Source organism: Debaryomyces hansenii (genome assembly GCF_000006445.2).
Source record: "Debaryomyces hansenii CBS767 chromosome B complete sequence".
Lineage (NCBI taxonomy): Eukaryota > Fungi > Ascomycota > Pichiomycetes > Serinales > Debaryomycetaceae > Debaryomyces > Debaryomyces hansenii.
The window spans coordinates 1,163,292-1,190,335 of NC_006044.2; the positions used below are offsets into that span (position 1 = coordinate 1,163,292).

The 27,044-nt window shown below is 38.8% G+C and overlaps 15 protein-coding genes across 15 annotated transcripts; 9 read left to right on the plus strand and 6 right to left on the minus strand. All coding sequences in view use genetic code 12, as the record gives it.

The window, feature by feature from the left end:
* Positions 1 to 272: 272 nt before the first annotated feature.
* On the minus strand, positions 273 to 1,400 carry DEHA2B14784g (DEHA2B14784p; the record flags this gene model as incomplete). Its single annotated transcript, XM_457590.1, has 1 exon — positions 273 to 1,400. The coding sequence occupies one exon, from the start codon at positions 1,398 to 1,400 to the stop codon at positions 273 to 275; it is 1,128 nt and encodes a 375-aa protein (XP_457590.1).
* Positions 1,401 to 1,844: 444 nt separating this feature from the next.
* DEHA2B14806g (DEHA2B14806p) lies at positions 1,845 to 4,295 on the minus strand (the record flags this gene model as incomplete). Its single annotated transcript, XM_457591.1, has 2 exons — positions 1,845 to 4,006; positions 4,061 to 4,295. 2 exons carry the CDS (start codon positions 4,293 to 4,295, stop codon positions 1,845 to 1,847), a joined length of 2,397 nt encoding a protein of 798 aa, XP_457591.2.
* A 142-nt stretch (positions 4,296 to 4,437) lies between these two features.
* On the minus strand, positions 4,438 to 5,928 carry DEHA2B14828g (DEHA2B14828p; the record flags this gene model as incomplete). Its single annotated transcript, XM_457592.1, has 1 exon — positions 4,438 to 5,928. The coding sequence occupies one exon, from the start codon at positions 5,926 to 5,928 to the stop codon at positions 4,438 to 4,440; it is 1,491 nt and encodes a 496-aa protein (XP_457592.2).
* Positions 5,929 to 6,412: 484 nt separating this feature from the next.
* DEHA2B14850g (DEHA2B14850p) lies at positions 6,413 to 7,864 on the plus strand (the record flags this gene model as incomplete). The annotated part of the gene is made up of 1 exon (XM_457593.1): positions 6,413 to 7,864. The coding sequence occupies one exon, from the start codon at positions 6,413 to 6,415 to the stop codon at positions 7,862 to 7,864; it is 1,452 nt and encodes a 483-aa protein (XP_457593.2).
* Positions 7,865 to 8,634: 770 nt separating this feature from the next.
* DEHA2B14872g (DEHA2B14872p) lies at positions 8,635 to 10,197 on the plus strand (the record flags this gene model as incomplete). The annotated part of the gene is made up of 1 exon (XM_457594.1): positions 8,635 to 10,197. The coding sequence occupies one exon, from the start codon at positions 8,635 to 8,637 to the stop codon at positions 10,195 to 10,197; it is 1,563 nt and encodes a 520-aa protein (XP_457594.2).
* Positions 10,198 to 10,744: 547 nt separating this feature from the next.
* Positions 10,745 to 11,251, plus strand: DEHA2B14894g (DEHA2B14894p; the record flags this gene model as incomplete). Its single annotated transcript, XM_457595.1, has 1 exon — positions 10,745 to 11,251. One exon carries the CDS (start codon positions 10,745 to 10,747, stop codon positions 11,249 to 11,251), a length of 507 nt encoding a protein of 168 aa, XP_457595.2.
* Positions 11,252 to 12,098: 847 nt separating this feature from the next.
* Positions 12,099 to 13,088, plus strand: DEHA2B14916g (mitochondrial 37S ribosomal protein MRPS5; the record flags this gene model as incomplete). Its single annotated transcript, XM_457596.1, has 1 exon — positions 12,099 to 13,088. The coding sequence occupies one exon, from the start codon at positions 12,099 to 12,101 to the stop codon at positions 13,086 to 13,088; it is 990 nt and encodes a 329-aa protein (XP_457596.1).
* A 251-nt stretch (positions 13,089 to 13,339) lies between these two features.
* On the plus strand, positions 13,340 to 14,911 carry DEHA2B14938g (DEHA2B14938p; the record flags this gene model as incomplete). Its single annotated transcript, XM_457597.1, has 1 exon — positions 13,340 to 14,911. The coding sequence occupies one exon, from the start codon at positions 13,340 to 13,342 to the stop codon at positions 14,909 to 14,911; it is 1,572 nt and encodes a 523-aa protein (XP_457597.2).
* A 167-nt stretch (positions 14,912 to 15,078) lies between these two features.
* On the plus strand, positions 15,079 to 17,004 carry DEHA2B14960g (DEHA2B14960p; the record flags this gene model as incomplete). Its single annotated transcript, XM_457598.1, has 1 exon — positions 15,079 to 17,004. The coding sequence occupies one exon, from the start codon at positions 15,079 to 15,081 to the stop codon at positions 17,002 to 17,004; it is 1,926 nt and encodes a 641-aa protein (XP_457598.2).
* A 157-nt stretch (positions 17,005 to 17,161) lies between these two features.
* Positions 17,162 to 17,782, minus strand: DEHA2B14982g (DEHA2B14982p; the record flags this gene model as incomplete). The annotated part of the gene is made up of 1 exon (XM_457599.1): positions 17,162 to 17,782. The coding sequence occupies one exon, from the start codon at positions 17,780 to 17,782 to the stop codon at positions 17,162 to 17,164; it is 621 nt and encodes a 206-aa protein (XP_457599.1).
* Positions 17,783 to 17,934: 152 nt separating this feature from the next.
* DEHA2B15004g (DEHA2B15004p) lies at positions 17,935 to 20,046 on the minus strand (the record flags this gene model as incomplete). Its single annotated transcript, XM_457600.1, has 1 exon — positions 17,935 to 20,046. The coding sequence occupies one exon, from the start codon at positions 20,044 to 20,046 to the stop codon at positions 17,935 to 17,937; it is 2,112 nt and encodes a 703-aa protein (XP_457600.2).
* Positions 20,047 to 20,213: 167 nt separating this feature from the next.
* On the plus strand, positions 20,214 to 20,819 carry DEHA2B15026g (DEHA2B15026p; the record flags this gene model as incomplete). The annotated part of the gene is made up of 1 exon (XM_457601.1): positions 20,214 to 20,819. The coding sequence occupies one exon, from the start codon at positions 20,214 to 20,216 to the stop codon at positions 20,817 to 20,819; it is 606 nt and encodes a 201-aa protein (XP_457601.2).
* An 18-nt stretch (positions 20,820 to 20,837) lies between these two features.
* Positions 20,838 to 21,254, minus strand: DEHA2B15048g (DEHA2B15048p; the record flags this gene model as incomplete). The annotated part of the gene is made up of 1 exon (XM_457602.1): positions 20,838 to 21,254. One exon carries the CDS (start codon positions 21,252 to 21,254, stop codon positions 20,838 to 20,840), a length of 417 nt encoding a protein of 138 aa, XP_457602.2.
* A 1,023-nt stretch (positions 21,255 to 22,277) lies between these two features.
* Positions 22,278 to 25,601, plus strand: DEHA2B15070g (DEHA2B15070p; the record flags this gene model as incomplete). The annotated part of the gene is made up of 1 exon (XM_457603.1): positions 22,278 to 25,601. The coding sequence occupies one exon, from the start codon at positions 22,278 to 22,280 to the stop codon at positions 25,599 to 25,601; it is 3,324 nt and encodes a 1,107-aa protein (XP_457603.2).
* A 422-nt stretch (positions 25,602 to 26,023) lies between these two features.
* Positions 26,024 to 27,017, plus strand: DEHA2B15092g (DEHA2B15092p; the record flags this gene model as incomplete). The annotated part of the gene is made up of 2 exons (XM_457604.1): positions 26,024 to 26,124; positions 26,183 to 27,017. The coding sequence occupies 2 exons, from the start codon at positions 26,024 to 26,026 to the stop codon at positions 27,015 to 27,017; spliced, it is 936 nt and encodes a 311-aa protein (XP_457604.1).
* Between the last annotated feature and the right edge of the window lie 27 nt (positions 27,018 to 27,044).

Here is a 27,044-nt window from a genome sequence, read left to right on the forward strand (position 1 = left end):
ATACCTGAAATGCTGCTTATTACTACAAATGGATTTGGGCCCGGGAAGACGACGAGATGTTTACCATATTTAGGGCTATATGCTAAGCAGATTGTATGCGGAAGTTGAGTCTCAACGTCCGGAGGTTTCTACGATGGTACGACAAAATCGACGGTTTCTTGTGTGTCAAATAGATCAGACACTACAGGTCGCGAATTTCTGCTATGCTTCTAGATCGTACAACGTATATTATTAGGGTTGATGAGACACTCTCATTATTGGATGCTTATATATTAATTAGAAACTAATGAATTCTTGATGGCATCAAAATTATACATCTTCTTGTTACACTTGGTTTTGGTGTATGGGTTTTTGAATGCATCTTGGTAACATTCCAATATAGCCCTTTTGACATTTTCGACACTTTCTTCCGATAACTGGTAGTGGAATGCGATTCTACCACCCATCAACTTAACATTGTACTTTTTACCTAATTCAATGAGTAATGAGTCGTCCATCTTGTTTTTGACGAGATCAATGAAAACAAAATTGGTATGAGCCGGACTTTCCAAGGCGATTCCGTGACCTTCGCAGAAGCTCGCGACATCTTTAGCGAGGGAATGCGAGTAAGGCAATTTTGCGAAATTCTCATCAATAGCCACCATAGCCATCGACGCCAAAATACCGGCTTGTCTGATACCACCACCGTTTTGTTTCTTGAAATGGTTTGCCTTGGCAATGAGGGTAGGCTCTCCAACCAAGATAGAACCGACTGGAGCTCCGATCGACTTCGAAAGACATAACGAAACCGAATCGAAGTATGAGCAATATTTCTCGATCGAAATACCCGTTTCCGCGGCAGAATTCCACAATCTGGCCCCATCTAAATGCAATTTAATATTATTCTCCTTAGCAAAAGCACTGATCCTGGCAATCTCTTCTATAGGCATGATAGTTCCGTGTAAGGTGTTTTCTAATGAGATGAGCTTAGTAGGTGCCGCATGGATGTCTCCATCGTCTGGAGTGATATTTTCAGCAATGTCTTCCAACGTCAAGTATACTCCGTTAGAAGGATGTACCGGGTGTACCATGGCTTGTGACAAGGTAGCCAATCCACCGGCTTCGTGAATGAATACATGTGCTCTATAGTCACATAAAATCGAATATGGTGGCTGGAACAAGTTGGCTCTCAATCCAATTTGGTTGGATAACGTTCCACTAACACAGAATAAAGCGGCTGGCTTTCCTGTCAACTCGCACATCTTCTTCTCTAACATCAACGTAGTTTTATCCTCGTTATACACGGAGTCTCCAAATGTGCTGTTTCGGATGGACTCCAACATGGTCTTGGTTGGCACGGTGAAAGTATCACTTCTGAATTCATTATGAGTAGAATATTCTGGTGCAATTTCTACTGTCATCTTAGGCCTATAATCTTATTTTTATACTATTGAGTGGCTTTTTTTCTCTATACTTTATTCCAAATGAACCTCCCCGGACAATGTTATATATATATGTGATGAGATGACACACCGTTGAGAAAAATGTCAACTGGAGGTATTTATAAGTTCCTATTTGTAATATGCGGCTTTTATAATTTTGGAACCTCATCAGTCAAAAAATTCGCAACTTTTCCATTTATGCCGACTGCGAAAAAAAATGCCGTTCAAACAATTAAGAAACGTTCAACGGGCTAACAATAGACCAGGATTTTTTTCATATAGAAATGTAAATAGATATTTGAGGTGGAGAGAAGCGAAATAAATGCCTACAATGAATACACGAGTCAGTATGGAGTCAATGTAGAGTCAATATGTATATATAGCGTGGATATTGGAAATCAGTATAAACAGGGGTGCCGGAGTTTAGGTATTCTGGGCCAAGTCTAGGTCACTTTCGTTTTTGTTTAACGAAGGTGTTGACGAAAACAACTGCAAATTGAAATTACGACTTTGACCCAAGGGTTGGTCATTTCTCCAAATCTGGGAGTTAGAACCCGATACGGTTCTATTGTGCAGAGCGTAGGGTTTGTCTAGCCATAAATTGCCAAAGTCCTTTTGGTGGTGAGTGGCATTGGGTGGCGGAGAAAGCAAGGAGCCTATCGGTGACGGGATCGGATTGTTGCTTGTTGTAGACGTAGGGGTGTCATTAAGCTCAACGTCGGTATTTTGGGGAGCAAAGTACTTGTTGCTGAGGCTCGATACACTGCGGTCCATCACCGGGTTGAAAATGTTGATGTCGGTGTTGTACGGTAATCTGTTCAAGTCGTTGTAGGGCGTTTGTAAATCACCATACTTTCCATTGAATTCGTTATTGTAGTGGTTATTCAAGTCTGTCGGCATACTGTTCAACCCGAAATTCAAGCTCGAATTGGGGTTGGACATATTGGTGCCCGGTAAACCGTTGATATTAGAATTGCTCATATTGGAATTGGCACCGGATAAACCGTTGTTGACGCTGGAGTGATTAATGTTCGCATTGGGGATGTTAGTATTCATGGTAGCGTTCATTCTTGTATCTATTCCTGAATTCCACACAGTGTTGAGATTGGGTAACGAAGGTTGATAGCCAAAATACGACTCATTATTCATCAATAATGAGTTAGGAGTTAAAAGGTCCTGGTTCAATAAATCTGTTTGTAACACTGTATCCTCCTGGACGGGCGAATTAAGGAACCCGTTATTTATTTGACTGTAAACAGAATCATCATATGTGATACCCTGCGATGGCATTGAATCAAACTGTTCGGGAAATTGCTGTTGGTTTGGCATACCTTGAAGCTGTTCGGCTGAATCATTCGAATAAACCTGGCCGTAAAAGTTATACCATTCCTTGTCTTGACCGTTGTTATTCTCATCGTTCATTGGTGATTGCAGAGAGGCCAAAGGAGAAAAGCTTCGCTTATGTTTTTTAGGCAATGCGTTGCTAAAACCGCCAAATTCTATACTAGCCTGATGTTCAGACAATTTAACTGGTTGGTATGTTTTATCCTGGTTTACTTTGGCGATTTCAAAACTATGTTGAATTGATAAAAACTTCCGAATTTCCGCCTTGAACGTTGATTTCCAGTTAATTTCAAAATTAACTGAACTATAAATTTCATTGGTAATATCGTTCGCCCAAGACGGTTGAACATTGTATAACTTATCCAATAGCTCACTAGCTTTCGGAGTTAAATTTCCTTCTTTATTAAAAATGATCTCACTGTTAAATGATTCAACTATTGGCTTAAGATTGTTCAACGCAATAGACATCTCTTTCTTTTCCGAAGTTAAAGTTTTGCAAACGTTTTCAATTTTATCATTCTCTACTTTCATTAATTCTATTTCATCCATAACTTTAGTGATTTGTTTATCAATTTTCAGTCGGTCAGTCTTTTCGTATCTCATAATCTGTTGTTTTCTTTCCGTCAATTTCTTGATCTTATTCTTCAAATCATTTAATTCTGACTTATGAATATCATTCATCGACTCGAACGATTTCAACTCTTTAGCAATCTTACTTTTCTGGAAAGTTAAATTATCTCTCCTCTTTTCTAAGTCCTTGACGTTGATATCTTTCCTCATCTTAGACCCAGTTTCTTGTTCATATTCCTTCTTATAAATTTTCAAGTCTTGATTCAATTTGCCTATTTCCTGATTAAGATGATCATGGTTCAATTCATACTCTTCCTTTGCCTTGCGTAACTCATTTTGATAGACTAAAAGATATTCGTTCAATGATTCAGATGATTTGTTAGCTTTCACATCTTCCGGCTCTAAATACATAGGTAAGTTAGCTTTAGAACATTTCGAATCAGAGTCCCTAAGTTGGCTAATTTTGGACACTTTGATCTCATTGTTGGTGATCATGGGTAATGTCCTATTACTTTGAAGCTTGTTTGCAGGCTTAGGTAGAGTCTCAATAAACACCGGAGCAGATTGAGACCTGAAGTTAGTAACCACATTTATTGCTACCACTTGAATCTGGTACAATTTGTTCTCAAGAAGGTTATTAAGTTGGCATGATGTGACACCCATTGTTGCCGCTATTTTGGTTAGTATTGCTTCAAAAAATTACTCCAACATTTTGTCTAACATACCTTCTTGGTTATTGATCAAAAGCACATATATAAGGCTTTCATCGGATGCTATCTCGATATCCCAATGAATAACCACGGAGGTGTGGGTTATTGAATCAATGCAAATACTGGGTGCATGAGGAATTTCAATATTCAAATCCTCGATTAGCCCTTCCACCGGAGTTTGAAGTAGTTGATAACAGCGATAAATAATCCAACAAATGGATGGTACTACTGTCAATAGAACCTCAATCATCCTTACTACTTGTATCTGCTGACTATGATTCGAAAGACAAAGAAGTCTACTATAGCGAAATTTTCATTGAATGGATTCACGTGAGAGGTTTTGTTGATTCAAGTCTACCATATATATATTTAAAATAACCCTATAACCATGCTTACAAGCCAATAGCGGATACTATGGTCAATACAAGATTGAACAAGCCTAGAACAAAGAACGGACCCAAAATCCAGTGGTCACTCCATAAACCTCCGACTTTTGTAATGATCAAAATGCCTAGTCCACCACATAAACTGTATAAACCACTTATGCTACCGATTGTATCAGCCGAATCCGAAGATTTCTTTAAGCTACTGATGAAGCTCATACTCGTAATTATAACCCCTGTTTGTGATAAGCCTATGAAACCCACAACTATGAATGAACCAGCAGTTCTGGGATCGTAGATATCGGATTTGGAACCCAAAATACACAACCCAAAGCAGCCTATGATCCCTAGACATGAAGAGATGAATAATGACTTGGTGCTTCCGATCAGTCGATGGTCTATGATCCATGCCCATAATGGAGCTGAGCATAAAGCTACTGTTTGGGAAACACCAGTCAATATTGCTGCAAACACGTATCCATCACGACAACTTTGTTTGGAAGGAAGACCATCCCCATCGGAACCACACAATCCACTCTTGTAGTAGAAATTGTACACTAATAATGGAATAAATACAGCCATGACTACAGTCGTTGACCGGGCCACAAATGACCCCAAGTACGCCAATTGAATTCGAATGTTGCCCTTAGACGCAAGAACCCCTTCATAAAGTAACCTAAAATAGCCAGTTTTATTTACGTGTGGCATTGTACTGTTATGTCTCGTCGAATCATAAAGTGACACTAATAAAATGCCCCCCACGATAAATGATAAGCATCCTAGAATCAAATAAGACTTCTGGAGGCCCTCTTTGATGGGGATGGAAAGTGAATCCGAAAGTTTGGCTGGCATTGGGAGGAAGAAAGACACCGCAAAAATAGCCCCCAAACCGGTCGATATTCCAATACAAGCAGCATACCTTCCATGTTTCTTATTCCCTTCCTCCCACATAGGAGTCTCCTCTACGGCATGCGACCCGTCAGGCTCTAGCGTCTCTCTTTCTTCAAACTCATGTTCCACTACTTCGTTCTGCTTCTTCCAGAACGCCAATCTAAAGTCGGAGTTCGATAACTCGTTCAACATCACCGTCACCATGCTCATGCATCCTGTGACTCCAACTGCAAAAATAGGCCTCCATAAATACAACCAGTCCACGCTAGTTCCCAATTTGGCGTATCCTATCAAACTCACCCCAATCAACCCGAATCCCGCAAATTCGATGGCCCTCGTCCCTCCGACCATCTTCATCCTAGAAGAATACACCATATTATTCACCTTGTCACAGAACGTCCCTATCAACGGCGCTGTCACGACCGATGCCAATTCATCAATAAACCCCAACGTCCCTATAATACTGCCAATTTTTTTATCATCTGCCCGTACCACCAGGTCTAAGAAGAACGGCTGCGTAGACGAAAGGAACACCACTAACGCAATGCACGCAAATCCAGCAAAGTTGAACGCAAAGAAGTTCAACGGCTTGTAGTTCTGATTCCCCATGTCGTTCTATCTCCTTATTCTGCCCTTTTGACCTTGAAATTTCGTCTTCTTGGCCTAATACCATACTTATCAACCTTTCGGAAAAGGTCACGTGTGGGTTAATATGGAAATGGTTCCGTCCAACATAAGCCCGTTGTTCTGCTAGGCCCTAATTACTCGTGAAAACGGCTTCTCTACTAGGAATCACGTCAAGCGACTAAAAAGCATCGTTTGATGGTCATCGACTCGCATAATTTCTTACTAAGTGGTATTAACAGCCATTGTGATTGGGAAACGTGGTAGGTTTGTACACCACATGTATTTATTTTGATATTAATACCCATACATAACGCTATAATGTTGTGATTGATACTAGTAATAATAAAGTATGATTCTAAAGATGTAGTATTTTATATTCTTTTGCCATTTGGTAGTTTTATCGAAGATATATACTGCTAGTAAGCTGTAAGGCATAATCAGGATTCCATTACACAAAATTACAAAAATGGGACATATATCATCACAGTCACAAGTTTCAGTTAGGAACATTAAGTGGAAGTGTAATTTTAACAAAAGACGAATGAGTTCAGCTTCTAGTGTTGGATCGAGTGATATTGACGAAAGTTCTATGCTACTGGAAGTTAATTTGCGTCGAAAGAACGAGCAAGAGGATTATAGGGATGAATCTGCGGACATAAATGATGATGAGAGCAGCAGCACGTATACATTGAAGAGAAGCGATTCTTCGGCCAGTGTGTCGTTTATTGATTTGTCCAAGATGCTCTTTTTGTCGGACTTCGACTTTGGGTTCGACGTGGATATGGTGAGTGATACCACCAAGAAGAAGTTCAACCGGATGAAAGAGAAGACCAAACAGAGGTTTCAGCAGCTTAAGGAGGATGCAAGAAAGTCCGACTCGAATTCTGAGTTGATGAGGCTCAATGAGAACTTATTCTCCAATTTGGGGAAGTTTGACAAGAGGCTTCACGATAGCTTGAGGTCTTCGACCACCGAGAAGTTGTTCTATGCGATGGCGATAACTTTGATTGCCACATGCGGGTTTTTGATCGGAAAGTACCCACAATGGTTCCATGTGTTCCACACGGCGTTGTTCTGTGTGTTGATGCCCATCAGATTCTACACATACTTCAAGCTTTCATTTCAATACTATTTGGCCGATTTGTGCTACTATGTCAATTTGTTGTTGATTGTATTTATTTGGTGGTTTCCGGACTCGCAACTGCTCTTCGTGTCGGTATTTTCGTTGGCCATGGGTACGTTGTCGTTTGCGGTCATTACATGGAGAAATTCGCTCGTTTTGCATTCGATCGAAAAATCTACAAGTTCATTTATACACATTATGCCGCCAGTGACTTTGTTCGTTATTGTTCACGAATTGCCTGAAGATTATAGGGCCGCCAGGTTCCCAGCCGTGGCCGGTATCGACCACTGGAACTTTATCAACGGTATAATTTGGACCTCCATCTACTACACTCTCTGGCAGGTGTGTTACCATTACTTTATCACTATCAAGAGGAAAGAGCAGATTGAAAAGGGTAAAGTGACATCATTTACCTACCTCAAGAAGAAAAATAAGAACGATGTGTTGGGTAAATTTGTCAATTCGTTACCATATACGTGGATGCAAATCGCCGCCTTTACCTTAATTCAATTCGGATATCAAATTTTAACCATGAGCTTTTGTCCAATTTGGTTCAGGTACAAGCATGCCTGCGGTGCATTCATGTTCTTTATATTTATCTGGGCTTCATATAATGGTGCCACGTACTATATTGATGTCTTTGGTAAAAGATTAGAGAAAGAAGTTGAGAGGTTGAAAATGGAAGTCATCGAATTACAACAGAAGAACGGGGAACAAGAAAACGAAAAATCAATGTCTCAATTACAGCTCAGCCCACTGGAACCTGAATCACCAGTCATCACACCCATGGGTTGAATCGATTTCGAATACATACAAATCGTTTCATCGAGTCGAATCTTCAATTTCACCATATCCAGCTTTTGTGTTTTGAATAATACGGCATTTGTAAGCCTATATGATCTAAATGGCTTTCCGTGTATTTTACTATAATGTTCGAATATTCGAATCTCGAATCTGAATAATTAGAGTGTTTAAATTTTATTTACTATTGAATTGTTTTCAATGATTATATTATATCTATCTATTAGCTATGATGGGCCAGACTAACAGCATGGACTATATATTTACTCTTCGGTGAGCAAAATATTTCATCCGGAGATAAAGTACTCTACAAAATTCTCAGAAGACTATGATTCAATTGCATTCACATGCTGAGCCTAGCCCACTATATAGAAGGTTTTCATGAATATATTCACAAGATCGTTAGAATTGTAATGGTAACTGTAGGCCTATTACAGTACAACATCCCTATGTAACTCGCAAGTATCCGCTCGTGCAAAAATAACTGACTAAACCTTGGAGAACCGGGGCATTGCATGATGAGTGAAGTGTATTATTATTGTGAATTCTGCACGATACGATTTATGGTAATATTTAGTAAGCGAAAAGCAGATCTTCACATAAAGTAGCATGACATGCTCGATTTCAGGCCCTATCGCTTTTTAGAACGAAGGACTGCGTGACCATACTATATTTACTTATTATTTTGCTTATTCCATGTCTCTTCCTTACCTTGAGAATTGGTCCACATTCAATAGTTGTCCTTTCACCATCAGACTTATTTCATGGAGTACATGAATAGAAATGCGAAATTAGTACAACCATCTACATCAGTTGGAACAATTTCTAATGATGAAGTGAGCTTAGATTGGCCATATACGGCTGATATTAGTCGTTATACTATGTACCAGGCTGATAGACAGAGGCTAATATCGATAATTTCTGCCTCAATCTCAATAGTTGCTGGATTTATTGGAATATATTTTTTTTCAGCTATTGATTATAGAAAACGGGTTTTCAGGCATCAGTTGGTTATTTTCTTAATTCTACATGACTTCATTAAGGCTATATTTTTATTGGTTTTTCCAGCGACGGTTATGGCAAACATAGCAGCATACGACGATTTAAAATTCTGCAAAGCATCAGGATTTTTTACTGCGTTTGCGATAGAAGGGTCTGATATTGCAATCTTGAGTTTTGCGATTCATGTTGCATTGTTGGTGTATCGACCCAATAATAGAATTAAACGAGGAAATCATTATGAAGGAGGATTATACCGGTACAGACATACGGTTTACGTCGTGTCAGTATTGTTTCCAATCGTGCTAGCTGCAATACCGTTTGTTAGTGATCATGGTTATGTACCGTTAACCAATTGGTGTTATACTCCCAGTCGACCGATTTGGTATCGATTAGCTTTAAGCTGGATCCCTCGATACATAATTATGGCGACAATAGTTGTTATATATTGTTGCATCTATCGGCATGTAACGAAACAGTATAGTGATGTTGAAAATACACTAGCAGCCGATTATGGTTCACGGACTAGGCGACAAAAGTTTACAAGAACATTTAAAAACTTTATGAGATACTTGCTCTTCTTCAAGCTTACTACGAAAAATGACAAAGAATCGAAAAGTATTCATCGTTCATCTTTGCAGAGTGATATAAGCCAAGAAACCTTACAACATTTCAGAGCCCGCAGAATGCAAGCTCAATGGCAGATGAGGGCGATATTTATCTATCCTGCGTCATATCTTCTATTATGGATCTTTACGACTATAGTACATGGCATGGATTTGAGATTCGGATTATCTGTAAAGCCACATATATGGATGAATGGGATTGCTGCGTTCATGCAGCCATTCAATTGTACTGTTGATACGGCTGTATTTTTAATCAGAGAGAAGCCATGGAAAATTACGACGATTAGGTTAGACAGGTCACAAACTGAAAACTATAAATATCCACGCTGGCGTAGATTAATATCGTTTCTTCCCTTATTCTCCTTGCCAAAACCGTTGGAGGTACGTCAATCTGAGAATATAAATCATTTGAAGCATGAAGCTTACTGTGTGGAGAATGCTAATATGCATGACTTTTCTGGTATTCTTTCAGGCCAGAAGACCGCTCTTACGCCCGACGTTAGAGGGAATAGTATTGCCGGTAGTAATAATAGTTTTCCAAATGAGAAATCGTTTCTGTTTGCAAATGTCCGCCCAGTAATTGATACTCGTACGAGGAGTCCTATCAGCTCAAATGATAGAAAATGGTCAATTACGACGGAACATGTAGAATCCGTTGACCAATTAGATTTCATGGATTTTTTAAAACATACAGATGTATAATAGTTGTGACCATTATTATCAAGATATTCATTTGAGATTTTGCATCCAAAATCCTTTGGCCTGAATCAATGCTAGCAGACATTCTTGAGGTATCCACTCATGTTCCAGAGCTAACTGTAATGCAAGCAATAATTATAGATAAGAGTATATAGTATCTCATTTCTTGATAAGATATTTTATAAGAAGATAAGGGGTCTATCATATATAGCAATTCACTATATCGGTGACAGCTTTCCAATAAATTGGTAGCATGTCAAATTCAGATAATTGTAGAGACCAATATTTGGAAATCACAGAGCCGAGAGACTTCAATTACCTACATAGAATACCTTGCCAATACCAGGTCTGCCTCCATGTATAAATGTGTTTATCGTATAAACCCAATAAATACGAGATCGTATAGCTTCAATAAATACCGCAAGGTGGGCTTTGGGTTCTATGAATTGCGCCACCTGGTTTAGGTCTTCTTTCTCTCCAGTAACGTTCAAAGCTTAACATCTCAAAAAGTAAAGCTTTAACTCTACCATATAGAAGCTTACCCATCAATATGACCTACTCTCTCTACGATGCAACGGTTGTAATGGCCAAGGGCGCTCTCACGTCTCTCAAGAGAATCCTAACTGAAGCTGAGAAGCACCCCAATTCCGACACTTTCTTCACAGCACGCCTCGTGGAGGACATGAAGCCACTCACATTCCAAGTTCACTGTGCCGCTTTCCTGGGCGAGCCATTGGCTGCGAAGCTTTCCGGTGGAGAGTATGCTGAGCCTGAAGAAGATCTTGATACCTATGAGAAGATGCATGCTCGCATCGACCTGGCTCTCAAGCACCTAGAAGAGACCGACAAAGACACAGTCAATAGACTCGGTGAAACTTCAACTTCTTTCACCGTTCGTGATAAAGCAATTGAGGTGCCTGTCAATGCTGTGGTTGGCTCGTGGAATATGCCAAACGTCTATTTCCATGTCTCGATGGCCTACGCTATCTTGCGAAAGGAGGGGGTACCATTGGGGAAAAGGGACTGGAGCCGGGCCTTTGTCAGCGACTATGTTTGAGCTGGACTAGGAGTGTGCTAGCAGTGGCCCTGTTTTTATTTCCCGGTATATCGATTTTTGGAACCTTGACTTGCCGTACATATGCAGCATACATATACAAATTTTATGTTTGAGAAAATATAGAGCCGATAAGAGTGAAAAGTACCCCTATGAAACGTCATGGTCATCAACGAACGACCAATTGATAGGCAGGTTGTAGTTGCACCGATGCTGAAAAATCAGGCTATACAGATATTCTGTAAGGTCGAGTGTGTTGGTGTAGTAGATAGATTTTTCAAGGCATAATATTAATATTGTCATGAGCAGTGAATGACAAACACCATCAGTGAATTATCCAGAAGTCAGAATAATTTGTGCTGACGGAGATATATTGAACCCAAATAAATCATTATAACTAAATAATCATTCAGAATTGAATAAAATTTGCTATACTAAGATTAAGTCTTTCTTGGGTACAGAATATTACCACTATGTTAGTAGTTTAGTCGTTATTGGGTACACTATACTGCTACTACATGACTTAGGACCTCAATTTTGTACTTTACATGCCTAGTCAACCACAATACAATCATGGTGACGTTTTCAAATAACGGCCCCAAATTATTTTTTTTTGGAATACAACTTAATTTTTTACATATGCCTTTCATATTCCAATAAATAACTTTTTCTATCTTCTATCAGGACATTCCAAAGACCAATTATAGGAGGCAGTTAATTTTGCAATCACTACTATAGTACAGACAATATAAAAATCCGGGTAATGAGAATCTCGGAATTTGAAGAAGTGAAAAATTCATAAATTTATTACTATACTAATAGAATCAAGGAAACGAAGGACTAAATAAGGATGTTCAAGTGTACGTTTCGTTTACCTGGTCCCTCAAGTATAATAAGAGGGAGCAAGGCATTTTCTACATCCAAAATTATCGGTAGTAAAGCATCAAAAGTTGACAAGCATGTTGATTTTTTATCCAAGTTCTACACACCAGAATTGTTACAAAGTATCAAGATTACTGAGTCATTGGTGGACCCAGAAACTGTGTTAGAGTTGAAGAAACAAGGAGAAAAGACCAAGTCGAAGGTGGCACCATCAGATGTAGCATCTGACTACTCGACCACGGATCCAAAGTGGACAGAGCCTATCATATATCCAAACCAATCCAAGAATCGGTCGCCATATCCACCTATCCCTCAAATCCAAGCGGCGGACAGAACCGACTTAGCGTTTCGTTTCAAGCCGGAAGCTGGTCCTAATAAAAAATTTTCGTCTGCATTGAAAGGTAAAAGGGAAATCGCGGAGGGTTTAGCCAAGTTGACCGGGTTAGATCAACGTTACATATCCAACCTTTACGTGCGTCCAATTGTAATGAAGAGAGTTTCGTGTCAGACTTCTAAAGGTAAGATTCCTAACTTCTATGCCTTGACTGTCGTGGGAGACAAGAATGGTATGATTGGTTTAGGCGAAGGTAAGTCAAGAGACGGAATGAGAACAGCATTGGTCAAGGCCCACTGGAACGCAGTAAAGAACTTGACTCCTATCCCAAGATATGAGAAGAGAACCATTGTTGGTGACATCGAATACAAATTCCATGCCGTCAAATTATTCATTAAGTCGGCCCCATCCGGGTTTGGTTTGAGAGTCAACCCTAATATTTTCGAAGTTTGTCAGGCTGCTGGTATCAAGGACTTGAGAGGTAAGATCTACAAGTCTAGAAACCCAATGAACGTTACCAAGGGTTTCGTTGAAGCCTTGACCAAGCAAAGACCTTTAGAGGACCTTGCTGCTGGTAGAGGTAAGAGATTAGTCGATTTGAGAAAGGTATATTATTCAGCTTAATCTTCTTCTTGTATATAACTATTGAATTCATATAATACTAGAACTATAGTACGTTAATTATGAAGTAATAGTAGTATAAGTAGTTATCTTTCAATCATCAGAAAGTCGTGCGCGTAAACTTCATGTCATCTTGTGATAAATTGCCACAGACAATGTATAGATGGTCATATTTGCACCATATTACCAGGATTGAAGGATTTTTAGTCAATATTGTTGGTATTAGAGAAAGAACTCTTGATTAATTTGAACCAATGGTGGTAGATACTACGTATTATGATTTATTGAGCCTTCAGCCCGATGCTACTTCATTGGACATAAAGAAGGCATACAGAAAAGCTGCAATCAAACTCCATCCAGATAAGAATCCAGGAGACCCTACAGCAGCAGCTAAGTTCCAAGAAGTTGGGGAGGCGTACCAGGTCTTGTCAGACGATAATTTGCGGTCGAAGTATGATAAATATGGTAAACAAGAATCGATTCCAAGCGAAGGGTTCGAAGATCCATCGGAATTTTTCTCTATGATTTTTGGAGGAGATGCATTCAAAGACTGGATTGGGGAATTGTCGTTACTTCAGGAGTTAAGTAAGTCCGCTGAGTTGTCGGGATATGGAGACGAGGAAAAGAAGGACTCGACTGAAGAGGAAAAGACGGGCGATGACTCGAAGACGCAAACTAGTGAATCCAAAGCACAGGATGCTACCGCTTCGACAACTACTACGGGCGATACTACTAAGAATTCCAACTCACAAGATGAAGAAGATGTTAAATTACGTGACAAGACCCAAAAGCTATATTTGGAAGATACGTCAGGTGGTGGTAATGTAGGCACAAACGACGGAGATAGAAAGGAATTGACTAAGGAAGAAAAAGAAGAGTTAAAACGTAAAGAAGAGCTTGAGAAATTTGAAGAAGAATGTAGGATAAAGAAAATTGAAATGAGAGAAGAGTTATCTAAAAAATTGACTGACAAACTTTCGTTATTCACTGAAACAGACATGAAGGAAGACGTTGCAGAATCATTTAAACAGAAATTGAAGTACGAGGCAGAATCATTGAAGATGGAAAGTTTTGGTTTGGAAATATTACATACTATTGGGTCTGTGTATAAGACCAAGCTGAAAATCTTCCTAAAGAACCAAACATTCTTGGGTTTCGGTGGTCTTTGGTGGTCAGTAAAAGAAAAAGGTGGGGTTGTCAGAGATACCTTTAAAACTATTACCAGTGCCTTGGATGCGCAACTGACGATGCAAGAGTATGCTAAAATGCAAGAAGATAATGAATATCATGCTAAGAAAGAAGCCGAAGAACAGGCTGAAGCAAAGCAAAAGGCTGAGGAGGTTGACCAGATCGAGAAAGAAATTGAAGAGATGAAGAAGGAAAAAGAACAGAAGGAAGCTGCTGCGGCAAACAACAGTGCTGATAAAGTCGTCAAAGAAGGTGAAGGTATAAAGAGCGACGAAAAGAAAGAGGAAGAAAAGGTACCTGAAAAACATACAGCCGAGGATATTGCAGACATGGAAAAATACTTAATGGGTAAAGTGTTGGCAGCTGCATGGTCTGGTTCAAGGTTCGAAATTCAAAGTACAGTTCGTGGTGTTTGCGACAATATATTGCAAGACAAGGAAGTGCCATTGAACGTCAGAGTTGCAAGAGCAAAGGGTTTAAGGTTAATCGGTGAAGTGTTTTCAAGTATTACAAGAACTGAAGCAGAGGATGAAGAAGCTAGAGTATTTGAAGAATTGGTTGCTGAAGCTACCAAGAAAAGAGAAAAGAAGAAGAAACCTACAGAGCATACTACTACAGCTGATGAACCTACTAAGTAGTTATTTTATTTATTATCGAGTACAGTATATATAGTATTTATTTAGACATTTAATGAAATACCTTTAATTTGTAATGTTTGTCATTGTTCATAATTCTATGCGAGTATTGAAATGTTTGATACTGGATACTGGGGTCATAATTCTACATTGTTATTAAATACAATCTGATGACTTTAGAATATATTAACAAGAAAAGGCCTTCGGTAAGCCCTGAATTGGATCCTTGTTCGAATTCAAATTATAAGGATTTTCAAGTGCTGAACACTGAACTAGATATCAGTGTATCGTTTGATAAAAAGATAGTCCTGGGACAAGTTACTTATAAGTTAACTGCCAAAACACCTAATACAACAAGCATTGTGTTGGATACCTCATACTTAAAGATAATTAAAATTCGAATAAATGGTTTACCAAGTGATAATTACGAGCTTGTAAAAAGGAAAGAGCCATTTGGATCACCATTGAAGATTTCATTACCAACTACAATTAACAAAGAATTCGAGTTGAACATTGAGTTCTCCACTACAGATAAATGTACAGCATTACAATTCATTGAAAAAGAAGCGACAGATGGCCAAACCGCTCCATATTTGTTTTCCCAATGTCAAGCGATTCATGCCAGAAGCTTATTCCCGTGTTTTGATACCCCAGGAATAAAAAGTCCTTACAATATGAAAGTTAAGTCTCCATATGCATGTCTAATGTCTGGTAGACCAAAGGAAACCAATGAGGAAGGAGTGTATTGTTTTCATCAACCTATTCCAATTCCGTCGTATTTGGTGGCATTAGCATCTGGGGATTTGGCATCTGCTCCAATAGGGCCAAGATCAACAGTTTATTCAGAAAGAGTAGGATTAAGTGATTGTCAATGGGAATTCGAAAAGGACATGGAGAATTTCATACAAGTAGCTGAAGGTTTAATATTCAAGTACGAATGGTTGAAGTTTGATGCATTGATTTTACCTCTGAGCTTCCCATATGGTGGAATGGAGAATCCAAATATTACTTTTGCTACACCAACATTAATCAGCAAAGACAGGTCACAAGTTAAGGTTATGGCGCATGAATTAGCCCATTCTTGGCTGGGGAATTTGGTTACGAATTGTTCTTGGGAACATTTCTGGTTAAATGAAGGGTGGACAGTTTATTTAGAAAGAAGAATAATTGGAGGAATAGCTGCAGCAGAAGCTAAATCATTGGGTGAAAAAGAGGCGGCCCAATATGGGGAAAAAAGGAGACACTTTTCTGCTATTGTTGGTTGGAATTCGTTGGTTGATTCTGTTAAAACTTTAGACCCGAAATATACGTCTCTAGTTTGGAATCTCAAGGAAGGATCAGATCCAGATGATGCATTCTCTCGTATTCCATACGAAAAAGGTTTCAATTTCTTATTCTACATTGAACAACAAGTCGGCGGTATCAAAGAATTTGATCCATTCATACCTTACTACTTCAAGAAATTTCGTTATGAATCGTTAGATACATATCAATTCATAGATGTATTATATGAGTTCTTTGAACCTCGTGGAAAGGCAGCAAAGTTAGATGCCATTGATTGGAAGGGTTGGATATTTGGCGAAGGATTGCCGCCTAATATTCCTCAATTTGATCCCAGCTTAGCTGACGAATGTTATAGATTAGTTGATAAATGGGTCGATTTTGCGAAATCTAATTCAACAGACATTTCTGGATTTAATGAATCAAGAGATATTGGAAATTTCGAACCTGATCAACATAAGCTTTTCCTTGAATCATTAACAGAAAAATTCGGGGCATACTCCGTTTCCGAGCAGATTATCAGGAAGTTACCATCAATTTATCCTTTCTATGCGGCAAGCACTAATGGAGAGATAAAATCAAGCTGGAATGAATTACTTATTAGATTTGGAAACTATAACACTACGGATCAAATAGTCCAGGATTTTGCAATGTGGCTAGGAACGGTTGGTAGAATGAAATTTGTGAGGCCTGGTTACAAATTATTGCAAGCCTATGTTAGCAAAGAATTTGCCATTAGCACGTTCACAAAATTCGAGAGCAGCTATCATCCCATTTGCAAGACCATGGTCAAGAAGGATTTGAGTCTAATTTAGGAAAGTCGTCGTTTCCCCCATACAATTTTCATAATTACAAATAAAACAATTTCTCCATTAAGTATAAGTTACATCTACATAGTTATGAATACATATATAGGATTACATGAGTTCTGCTTAAAACACAATAGTTTTTATCAAAAGAAGCATGGCATGTCTACATATTAACTTCTTTTTTGAATGCATCTAATCTTCTCTGATGGTCTTGAATGAACTTTATAACCTTCTTTCTATTATCCCTCAAAATATCGTTTCCAACAACATCGATACCATCCAATTTCATTAACTGCTTCAACAACATTTCTTCGAAATAGTTGTACTTGTATTCCAAATCATCTTCCTTCAATGTCTTGTAATTCTCCAAGTATTCGTCAATTTCCGGAACATAAGTCTCCTCGACAAAGTCTAAAATGGATTGTATATCCTCGTTGGCTTTTTGTGCCTTAGTCAACTTCTTCTTAGAACGCTTCTTTTGGTTCTTCTTACTCGATTTGCTCCTGCCTTGCTGGCCACTTGAACCCAAAATACGTCCTAAAATAAATAACGTGGTGAAAGCAGTTATCGACAAAGATACTGTGATAGGGGTCACCTTTAAATTACTAAAATCACTTACTATATCGTCCGTGGATACATTTTTCAACGCATTGACATAAGGTTCAATATCATCGTAGCTGGTTGGAATCTTTTCCTTCAACTGGCTGATGCATGATTGCACCTCTTCAAAATTGCTTGGTAGTTGAGATCTCAACTGATTAAAATGTTCTGTAACTGCTTCCATACTCAATGTTCTTGTATAGTCAAGGATAAAGTTAAGAAGAACTTCTGTCCTTTATTGCTAAATGCTTATTGTCAGAGTGGACAAGTGAAATTTACGGCATGGTGTAATTACACAAAAATGAATAATGGATTATGCTTATACAGCCTATTTAACTAAATGAATAACTCTCCACTAAAATTCCGGCTTGGCTTTAAATTGTCCAATGCCTTCTGCTTTGAAGCCTTATTGACTGGAGGTGGAACTTTTTTATGTTTAAAGTCGATTATTTGGGTGGTACTATGATTTGAATTTGCATTTGCATGTGCACTTGCACTGCCAGCATTATCAGCTGTAGAAGGGTTTTTAGCAATTTTTTTAGGTAGTCTTCTCTTTGGACCTTTTGAACGACCCTTGTTAGGGTGTGTAAGCTTGGATTGCGCAGCACCAGCAGTGTTTTCATGTAGGGGTAGCGTATTGGCTCGAGGAATGTTGGCTGCGGGCTTCGATGCACGAACATTCGGTACAGTGCTGGCTCGTATAATTGATGATAGTTGATCTTGGAACGAATGCGTGCCTTTAGAGGAAGATTTGCTATCGCTCAAGTCGGAGGATGAGGACGTTTTCGCAGCAACAGCTCTTTCCGGAGAAGGTGATTTTTTGACGGACTTGTCAGAAGTTTTGATATGTTCTAGCTTCTTTATCGGCTCGGGTATGGAGTTAGATGAGGCGGATTTTGGCAGAGGAACAGTTTTTACGGGCTTCAATTTAGCCAATGCGGCCAAACCCTCTGGGTTTGTCTGTTGTGTAGAACCACGGGTAATGGATGAGTTGGAGTTTCTGCCCAACTTCTTCATTTGCGAGAGAAGAATTGCATTGTCCTCTTCCTGGTACTTCTTAGGCGAGGGTTTCGATGGTTTTGGAGGGGCATTTTTGCCATGAGAAAGCTTCTGCATTTGCAACTTCAAGACTTCTGTATCCTGCTCTTCGTATTTTGAAATAGATGGTTTGACTGGCTTGGGAGGCGCAGACTTATTCTTGGATGAGGATAATTTTTGCATTTGTGATTTCAATAATTCATTCTCTGCCTTGGTATACGTTTCAAGTGATGGTTTAGGAGGCTTTGGCGGTGTTTTAGAGTCTGAATTGTGAGTATCCGGCGATTTTTTCCTTGCTAGCAGGGATAAATATTCCGGTTCTGATGACTTGACATGTTTAGTGGGCGAATCCTTTACCCTATTGGCCGCTTTCACCGGCGATTCAGGTGTATCATTCTTTTTTATGGCACTGTCAATCCACGAGTTCTGCTTCTTCTCCCGTTGAGGAGATGACGATTTGATTATAGAGACATCGTTCGGATTATTATGTTCTGGAATATATCTCTGTTTTGCACTGGATATAGATGATTGAATCAGAGATGGTTCTGATTGGTTTTTCGTGGCTGATAATGCGTTAAGATATGTCGGCTTTGGTACTACATTAGGCGTTCCTTCGACCTTGTCTTTAGAATTTGGCTTCGTAGAAAGCTTGTAAGATTTTATAGGTTTAAGAGGCTTTGTATTGGATATCGAATTCACAGCAAATAAATCGTCCACCATATCCTTCGTTTTTCCCCCTACATCGGAACCTTTTCTAATGTCATTTTCTAATTCAGTAAACGATCTATATTTTTGTCCTTCGGTCAAAGGAGATTTAGGAATGTGTTGTACTTTAATATCATCCCTTTTAGAAAGTAGCTCTGGTTTTGTTTTCATTGGAATGGGATTTATTAATTCAATATCAAACTTGGATGACATTCCAGAAGGTTTCGAAGGTTTGGGTGGTCCGAATTTCTTTATGTCCCTCCGGAGAGGCATAGGAGGAGGTGATTCTTCGCTTTCATAAGCTGGTCTTCTTGGCATTGGAGGTGGCGTCTCGTTGAATGCATCTCCTCTCGAACTCCTGTATTGTCTTCTGGCACTATCTGGTCTCTGAGGCATTTCAGGTGGTTTATCTTCGTCAAGGTCCTTCATATTCGTTGAAAAATTCTCATTATTCAGCCTAAGACTCCTGTTGAACTTCAACAGAGGAATATCATCATGGCCTCTGCTTGAACTACGCGGCATCAGCGACTGGTACGACGAACTTTTAACAGGAGACGAACTGTTCAGTCTCAGTCTCAAAGCATCAATATTCCTTTGTAAGTCTCTCTGTCTTTTCTGGTCCTCCCTCAATCTTTCTTGGGACAATTCGGATATACTAGATAAGAAATCATCCACTTTCTTTGAAGATGGAGATACTTCCGTCATAACTGCTTAACTTTTGGTTGCTATGATCTAATATTGATCAAATGTTGATAGGATTCTGTTTGTAAACAATAAACCTGCAAACCGAGTAAATAATTTTACAAGTTAATATTCAATATGATAATTATCACCATTATGGTTCTTTACCTCTTTGCATATTAGGATCAACCATGGCACAAGCAAACAAGAAAATAAAGTTCGTGTCGTTGATATCACGAAAGGATGTACCATTGTATATTCAATCGTTTGATATTGGACCAATGGATTCAGAAAATCCCCAAAATGCCAACAAATACCTTAAATACAACTTCTTATCACATATGGCTTTGGACATATTTGCATCTCCGTCTTCTACCAGTCTACGTGAACAACAGCAGGATATGGAGGAAAATGGAGGGGCAATTCTTTTGTTTATTCAGGATGATATAACTGTGTATGGATACGAAACCAATACCGGGTTGAAAATAATAGTTGGTCTAGGAATGAGCCAAGCAGTACCCGAAGACAAACGAGATGACAATAAAAGCTCACCAACTCCCGAATCGAAGGACTCCGCTCAAGAATCCACTAAAGAATCTGCTAAGACTCCGCTGTCTACAAAAAAACCAATGAAATTGAAGGATTTATTTTCCCAATTACACAAGTCCTATATACATATAATTTGTAATCCCTTCACTAATTTGTCAGGTAGTTTGGCCGATAACGAGACTATATTGCAGTCGGCGAAGTTTGACAAAAGCATAAGCAAAATCGTGGATAGCTGGAATGGTATATAATACATAGACAAAACACACTCATTTTAAGATCACATTCGCTCCTCTCAACTCTAAATATTCTTGATCCACGCCGGGGGGCATGTTTCTAATAACTTCCTGGTATATTTCCACATCATAGAATCGTAAACTGTTGGCAGGACTTTTATATTTGCCTGATAAGCCCGTTATATCACAGTAATGTTTTTGGGGCTTCAAACTAGGTGGTGCACTTATAGATGTGTATGTTGGGGTGTCAACTTTGATATTAGGCTTGGTTTGCAAGTATTTCACTTCGTCCCCTATGATTTGTCTGCACGGTTTATAACGACGTGGTGGTGCTTTTCTCATTGGATTATTCTTGAACGAGTGTGGTTTTGTAGCCACTTCAGAAAGCTCGTGTAGGTCCACCTCGGACTTTACTGGTGACACAGAATGTGACAGCTGTACCGGTGCCATTTTCAATATACTATTGTGTTCAATGGAGCCTTAGATTGTAGCAAGAAGGTGGTATTCAGTTTTGACCGTTATTGCGGACTCGAATAATGGACCACTGATGGACATTTTAACCGATCATATCTCGGAATTGCGTACATTTACTATGTAATAGCGTGGGACATATTCCTCGGTTATACCCTCGGATTTGTAAATATAACTAAAATAAAACTTCTAGACCCATGCCAACAAGAACCTACAAAATGGAAAGCATCTAGCATATCCGTTTCTGTTCAGTCATGTATTATCTTGTTTCTCGGGTATTTTGTGGTCTCCATAATCACCTCCAAACCTACTTTAGTCAAGAATTCGTCCCCCATCCGCCAATTATCTCCCTCTTACAATCCCAACAACCTCCTATTATCTACCTCTACAAACCCTATATACTATTCTGTACCCGTTAATGACATTCGATACCTTTGGTACTCTTTAGATCTGTAAAAAACACCCTTCTCCGATATTGGTATCATACCTTATCGCGAAATTCCCCCCCCCCCCCACTATATGTCCCGCGGTAGATTTCAAATCTACAACTCATTCGAACATACTGCACCATCGCTCTCTCCCATTTTGCGAACTAGAACCTACCTGACCATATCTGAGGCCTTCGCAAGACTTTCAGGAGACCCTGTAAGACACCTCTCAGCTCATCTATCCGTCCTCTCTATATCAATATATCGTATGTGGCTCAATATTGGACTACACACATGCAAAAGAAATTCGTGCTTTCTTTTGTTATAACGGTATTGTCAAGTCTTGAGGTAATATCGCGAGTATATGGCCACTAACACGAGGGTCTCTCTGTATAGAATCTAAATCTTCCGTGGTAGGTCAGAATCTTAGTAAGCTTATGACTATGATTACATGTCACGTGTTTTTTGATAACTGAAAATTTATACAAATTTTATCTGCTATGGTTATTTATTGAATACTTTTCCCACAAACGTAGGTTTTACTCATTTCAGGTAGATATCACTAGTGTCTAATATGGCTCCTCACGCTATCGAACCAATTTCCGCAAACGCAAGTGCGTCTGCCAGTATCAGTGGTAATGAAAGCATCTTATCAACTTCCATTATCAACTCCAACCCGTTTGAAATTACTGTCGATCCAAGTTTGTTGAAGGGAACAGCATACACGTCACCATCAACCATTATCAGTCAAACTGTCTACTCCATTTCGAGCAAAATTTTCAGTTACGAGACTCCAGGGGCTGACAACTTGTTAGACTCTTATTTGCAGCTTTGGTCCCAGCAGTATCAAAGACACAATTCTTTTGGGGTTGTCCCATTTTTTCACAAGTTGCAAGTGAGATCTGGAGCCTCCAATGCTATTTTAGGATACTTCGGTAAGAACGGTACTAATGGGCAACCATTATCGACTTTGGCAGGTGCTAATGCTTTGACCTATATGCACCCTACATTGGCCGGGAAATCTGCCAATTTGCCGTTATCACTCAACGTCAGTGCCGTTGACTACGACAGTGCTACCGATTCTTTAGTATCTAACTACATTGCTCCTTTAAGTGTTGCGCGTTCTTTGAACTACCCTGTTGTTACACCTGTTAATTCTAATGATGGTTTAGAATTGCAACATTTGACTTTATTGAACCACTACTTGGCTGCACTTACCGGTAACCCATCCTTGAACTTGTTCGATGGTCCTGAATTTTCCAAGACCTTTACCAAATATAACAACTTATTATCTGTTGAAGAATTAGGTCGTTTGTACCAAGATTTGTTGGCTAGTTCCGATGCTGCCCCAGCTAGCGTTGAAGACGCAGTTGAATTAGCTTTCAATAACTTAAACAGGTTAGCAGGTACTAGTTATTCTCATTTTGATTATATCGGAAGTAAGAACCCTGAAACTGTCTTTGTCATCTATGGTTCCCATGAATCCACCCAATTATCCCATGCTATTAGTAAACTTTCCTCTGATGTTGGTTTACTTAAAGTTCGTGTTCCATTACCTTTCAGTTCTGCCAAGTTCGTTCAACTGATTCCTTCGTCTACCCGTAAGTTAGTTGTATTAGGTCAAGGTAGCACTGAATGCTCAAGATCCTCTTCTTTGAAGGGTGATATTACCGCTGCTTTGTTCTTAAGTGGCCACTATCACAATTTGAGCGTTGATGAATTTGTTTATCCATTAAACTTTGTCTGGACTCCAATCACTATCACTAAGATTTTGAGTGAATTTTTACCATCATTGAATGTTGACCAAATTCTTGCTGTACCTGATAGAATTATTTCTTCTTCTCCAATCACCGCCAACACTTCTCCAGAAGGTGGCTATTTGTTATGGGGTAAGGATAATGGCACCTTTATTGATGTTTCCAATAAGTTAGCCTTAACGTTATCTTTGGATGACTCCAAGGTTGTCAGCATTAGAAACAAATTTGACAATATCAACGGTGGTGGTTTATTTCAATCCCAAATTGTCTCGACATCAAAAGGTTTACCTGTTGATTCTGTTGATTCTGCTAATGTGGTCTTGATTGAAGATATCTCTATCTTATCAAGCTACGATATCTTAGCAACTGCAAAGCCAGGTGCAACTATCTTACTTGTCAATCATAAACCAATAAAGAACTCGGTTGAAGAAGATATTATTCCTAAGTTGCCAGTTGAATTCAGACGTACTTTGGCTAAGAACCATAATCAATTGGTTTTGGTTGATAACACAATTTTAGACGATTTAGATGCCCTGAATGATTCTACTAAGGGATTCTCAGGTGACTTCTTGGTTCAATTAGCCTTCTGGAGAGCATCATTGCCTGAATTGGATGGCTTTATTGTTAACAAATTGTTACAAGCCAACGGTAATGGTTTCGAATTATTGGCATCTGTTTTAGATAAGTTTATCAACACTGTTGACGAAAAGAATGGTTTGAAAGAAATTAAGGTTTTACCTGAATGGATTGACTTAGAAGACGACCCTGTCGAAAAGAAAGAAGAAGAAGAAGAAGTAGAAGAAGCTGGTCCATTGCCATTCTTCCCAACTGAATCTTCATTCTTCCCTAACCCACGTACTGATTCTACTGGTGTCGAAGAAACTGTCCATGCTGGATACAAGGACTTAGCAACTAAATTGACTTTCCCAGAAGCCTATGATGTTAAGCAAGAATTAAGACCAGATTTACCTGTCAAAAATTTTGTTGTTAAAGTCCAAGAATCAAAAAGACTTACACCATCAGAGTATTCGAGAAATATTTTCCATATTGAGTTTGATACCACTGGTACTGGCTTAACTTATGAAATCGGTGAAGCCTTAGGTATCCACGGACGTAACCCAACTAAGGCAGTTGACGAATTCTTGAAGTTCTACAATGTTGACCCTGAATCGTTAGTGGAAATTTCTAATAAGGAAGATCAATCAATCTTCGAAATTAGATCTGCTAGACAGGCATTAAGTGAAGGCGTTGATTTCTTAGGTAAGCCACCAAAGAGATTCTACGAAGCTTTAGCTGAGTTTACTACCAACCCTAAGGAGAAGGAACACTTAGAAAACTTGTCTAGTGGCGCAGGTGCTGAAGAATTGAAGAAGAGACAAGATGTTGATTTCTCTACTTACGTTGACATTTTGGAAGAATTCCCATCTGCAAGACCTTCATTCTCTGACTTGGTAAAGATCATAGCTCCTTTGAAAAGAAGAGAATACTCTATTGCTTCTTCTCAAAAAATTCATCCAAATGCTGTGCATTTATTGATTGTTGTTGTTGATTGGGTTGATCCAAAGGGTCGTACCAGATTTGGACACTGTTCCAAATATTTATCAGACTTGAACATTGGCGATGAATTGGTTGTAAGTGTCAAGCCTTCCGTTATGAAATTACCACCATTATCGACTCAACCAATCGTTATGTCTGGTTTGGGTACTGGTTTAGCTCCATTCAAGGCCTTCATCGAAGAAAAGATCTGGCAACAACAACAAGGAATGGAAATTGGTGACATCTACTTATACATGGGTTCTAGACACAAGAAGGAAGAATATCTTTACGGTGAACTCTGGGAAGCATATATGTCTGCCGGTGTATTAACCCACATTGGGGCTGCTTTCTCGAGAGATCAACCACAAAAGATCTATATCCAAGATAAGATCAGAGAAAATATTGAAGAATTGACTGACGCAATTGTCACCAAAAACGGTTCGTTCTACTTATGTGGTCCAACTTGGCCTGTTCCTGATATCACTGCTTGTTTGGAAGACGTTATTGCTAATGGTGCCAAACTTGAAGGTAAAGAAATCAAGGATGTCGCTAAGGTTGTGGAAGACATGAAAGAGGATGGTCGTTACATCTTAGAAGTTTATTAGATTACGTTATATTTATTTGTATGTATGCTTAGATTTAATGTCGATGCTTTTATTTCTTTCATCTATGTAATATTTTATATACAATTACCATTACTCATTAGCAAAATCTTACCTTGTCATAGATTGATGATAAGGTATTTACTTCAATTCAAAGGGAAGAACGTTTTAATAAATATTGTAAGGTATATTCTACATGCTACATGACCAAATTGCACTATTTTAATTACCTTTTTCGACCTCTGTGAGATCAGTAATTCATTGTACTAGCTTTTAGTTAGCCATTGATCTCGAAATTTTGACATTTAATGCTCATTCGTCGATGCGTGCGAATTTATTCCTTATCGAAGCTTGACCTTTTCAATAAAAACTTTCATTGTTATCCGTAATTTGATATTAACGGATAAACTAATTCTTTAGAGACGATGGGGTTTGCATTATTCCATCAACATATGAATCAGCTAATGTTAAATTCATCAGAGGCCACATGGCGAACATCAGTTTCTGGTATTATGGGTTCAACTTCGTATGTACGAATGTATTGATATATTAACTTAATTAGCGTATACTAACACGATATTTAGCCTTGCATGTTGGATTGTATTATTAATGCCTCAGTTAATCGAGCAATGGAGATTAAAATCAGCTGATGGTGTTTCAATTGGGTTCATTTCGATCTGGTTTTTGGGTGATGTTTTTAATTTAATTGGAGCACTCTGGGCAGGGTTATTGCCAGAAGTCATATTTTTGGCAGTTTGGTTCTGCATTGCAGATGCAATGATGATTTTGTCGTATTTCTATTATACTCGTATGTATCCAAAACATCATAAAGTGCACCATCATGGCCATGAACACCACCACCACCACCATGAACACGAGAGTAACCAAGTACGTGACCACGAAGAGGATCATGCCCATCATCATCATGGTGAAGATGCTCCGTTATTAAGAAGAAGAAGATCATCGACGCTTACAGATATCGCGATAGAACCTAAGTATCATAGCATTTTCATCAAATACGTGCTTCCAATATTTTTCGTATTTGGTGCTGGCTGCTTAGGATATTTTTTATCTGATTCAAAAGAGCCAGAGGAGCCAAGTTCTAATATCGAAATGGGTCCCCAGGTGATGGGTTATTTATCCGCTGTTTTATATTTAGGTGCAAGAATTCCCCAAATTATCAGAAATCATCAAAGAAAATCGGTAGAAGGCTTGAGTTTATTATTTTTTCTTTTCTCCACCCTAGGAAATATAACTTATGCCAGTCAAATCATTTTCTACAGAAGTGATTCACAGTATATTATATTGAATTTAAGTTGGTTATTGGGATCTCTTGGTACCATTTTTGAAGACTGTTTTATTTTCTTACAATTTTACATGTATAAAGACAACATCGATAAGAATGAAGGAGTGAATTAGCATATATGATTCTGACCTGTACTTATT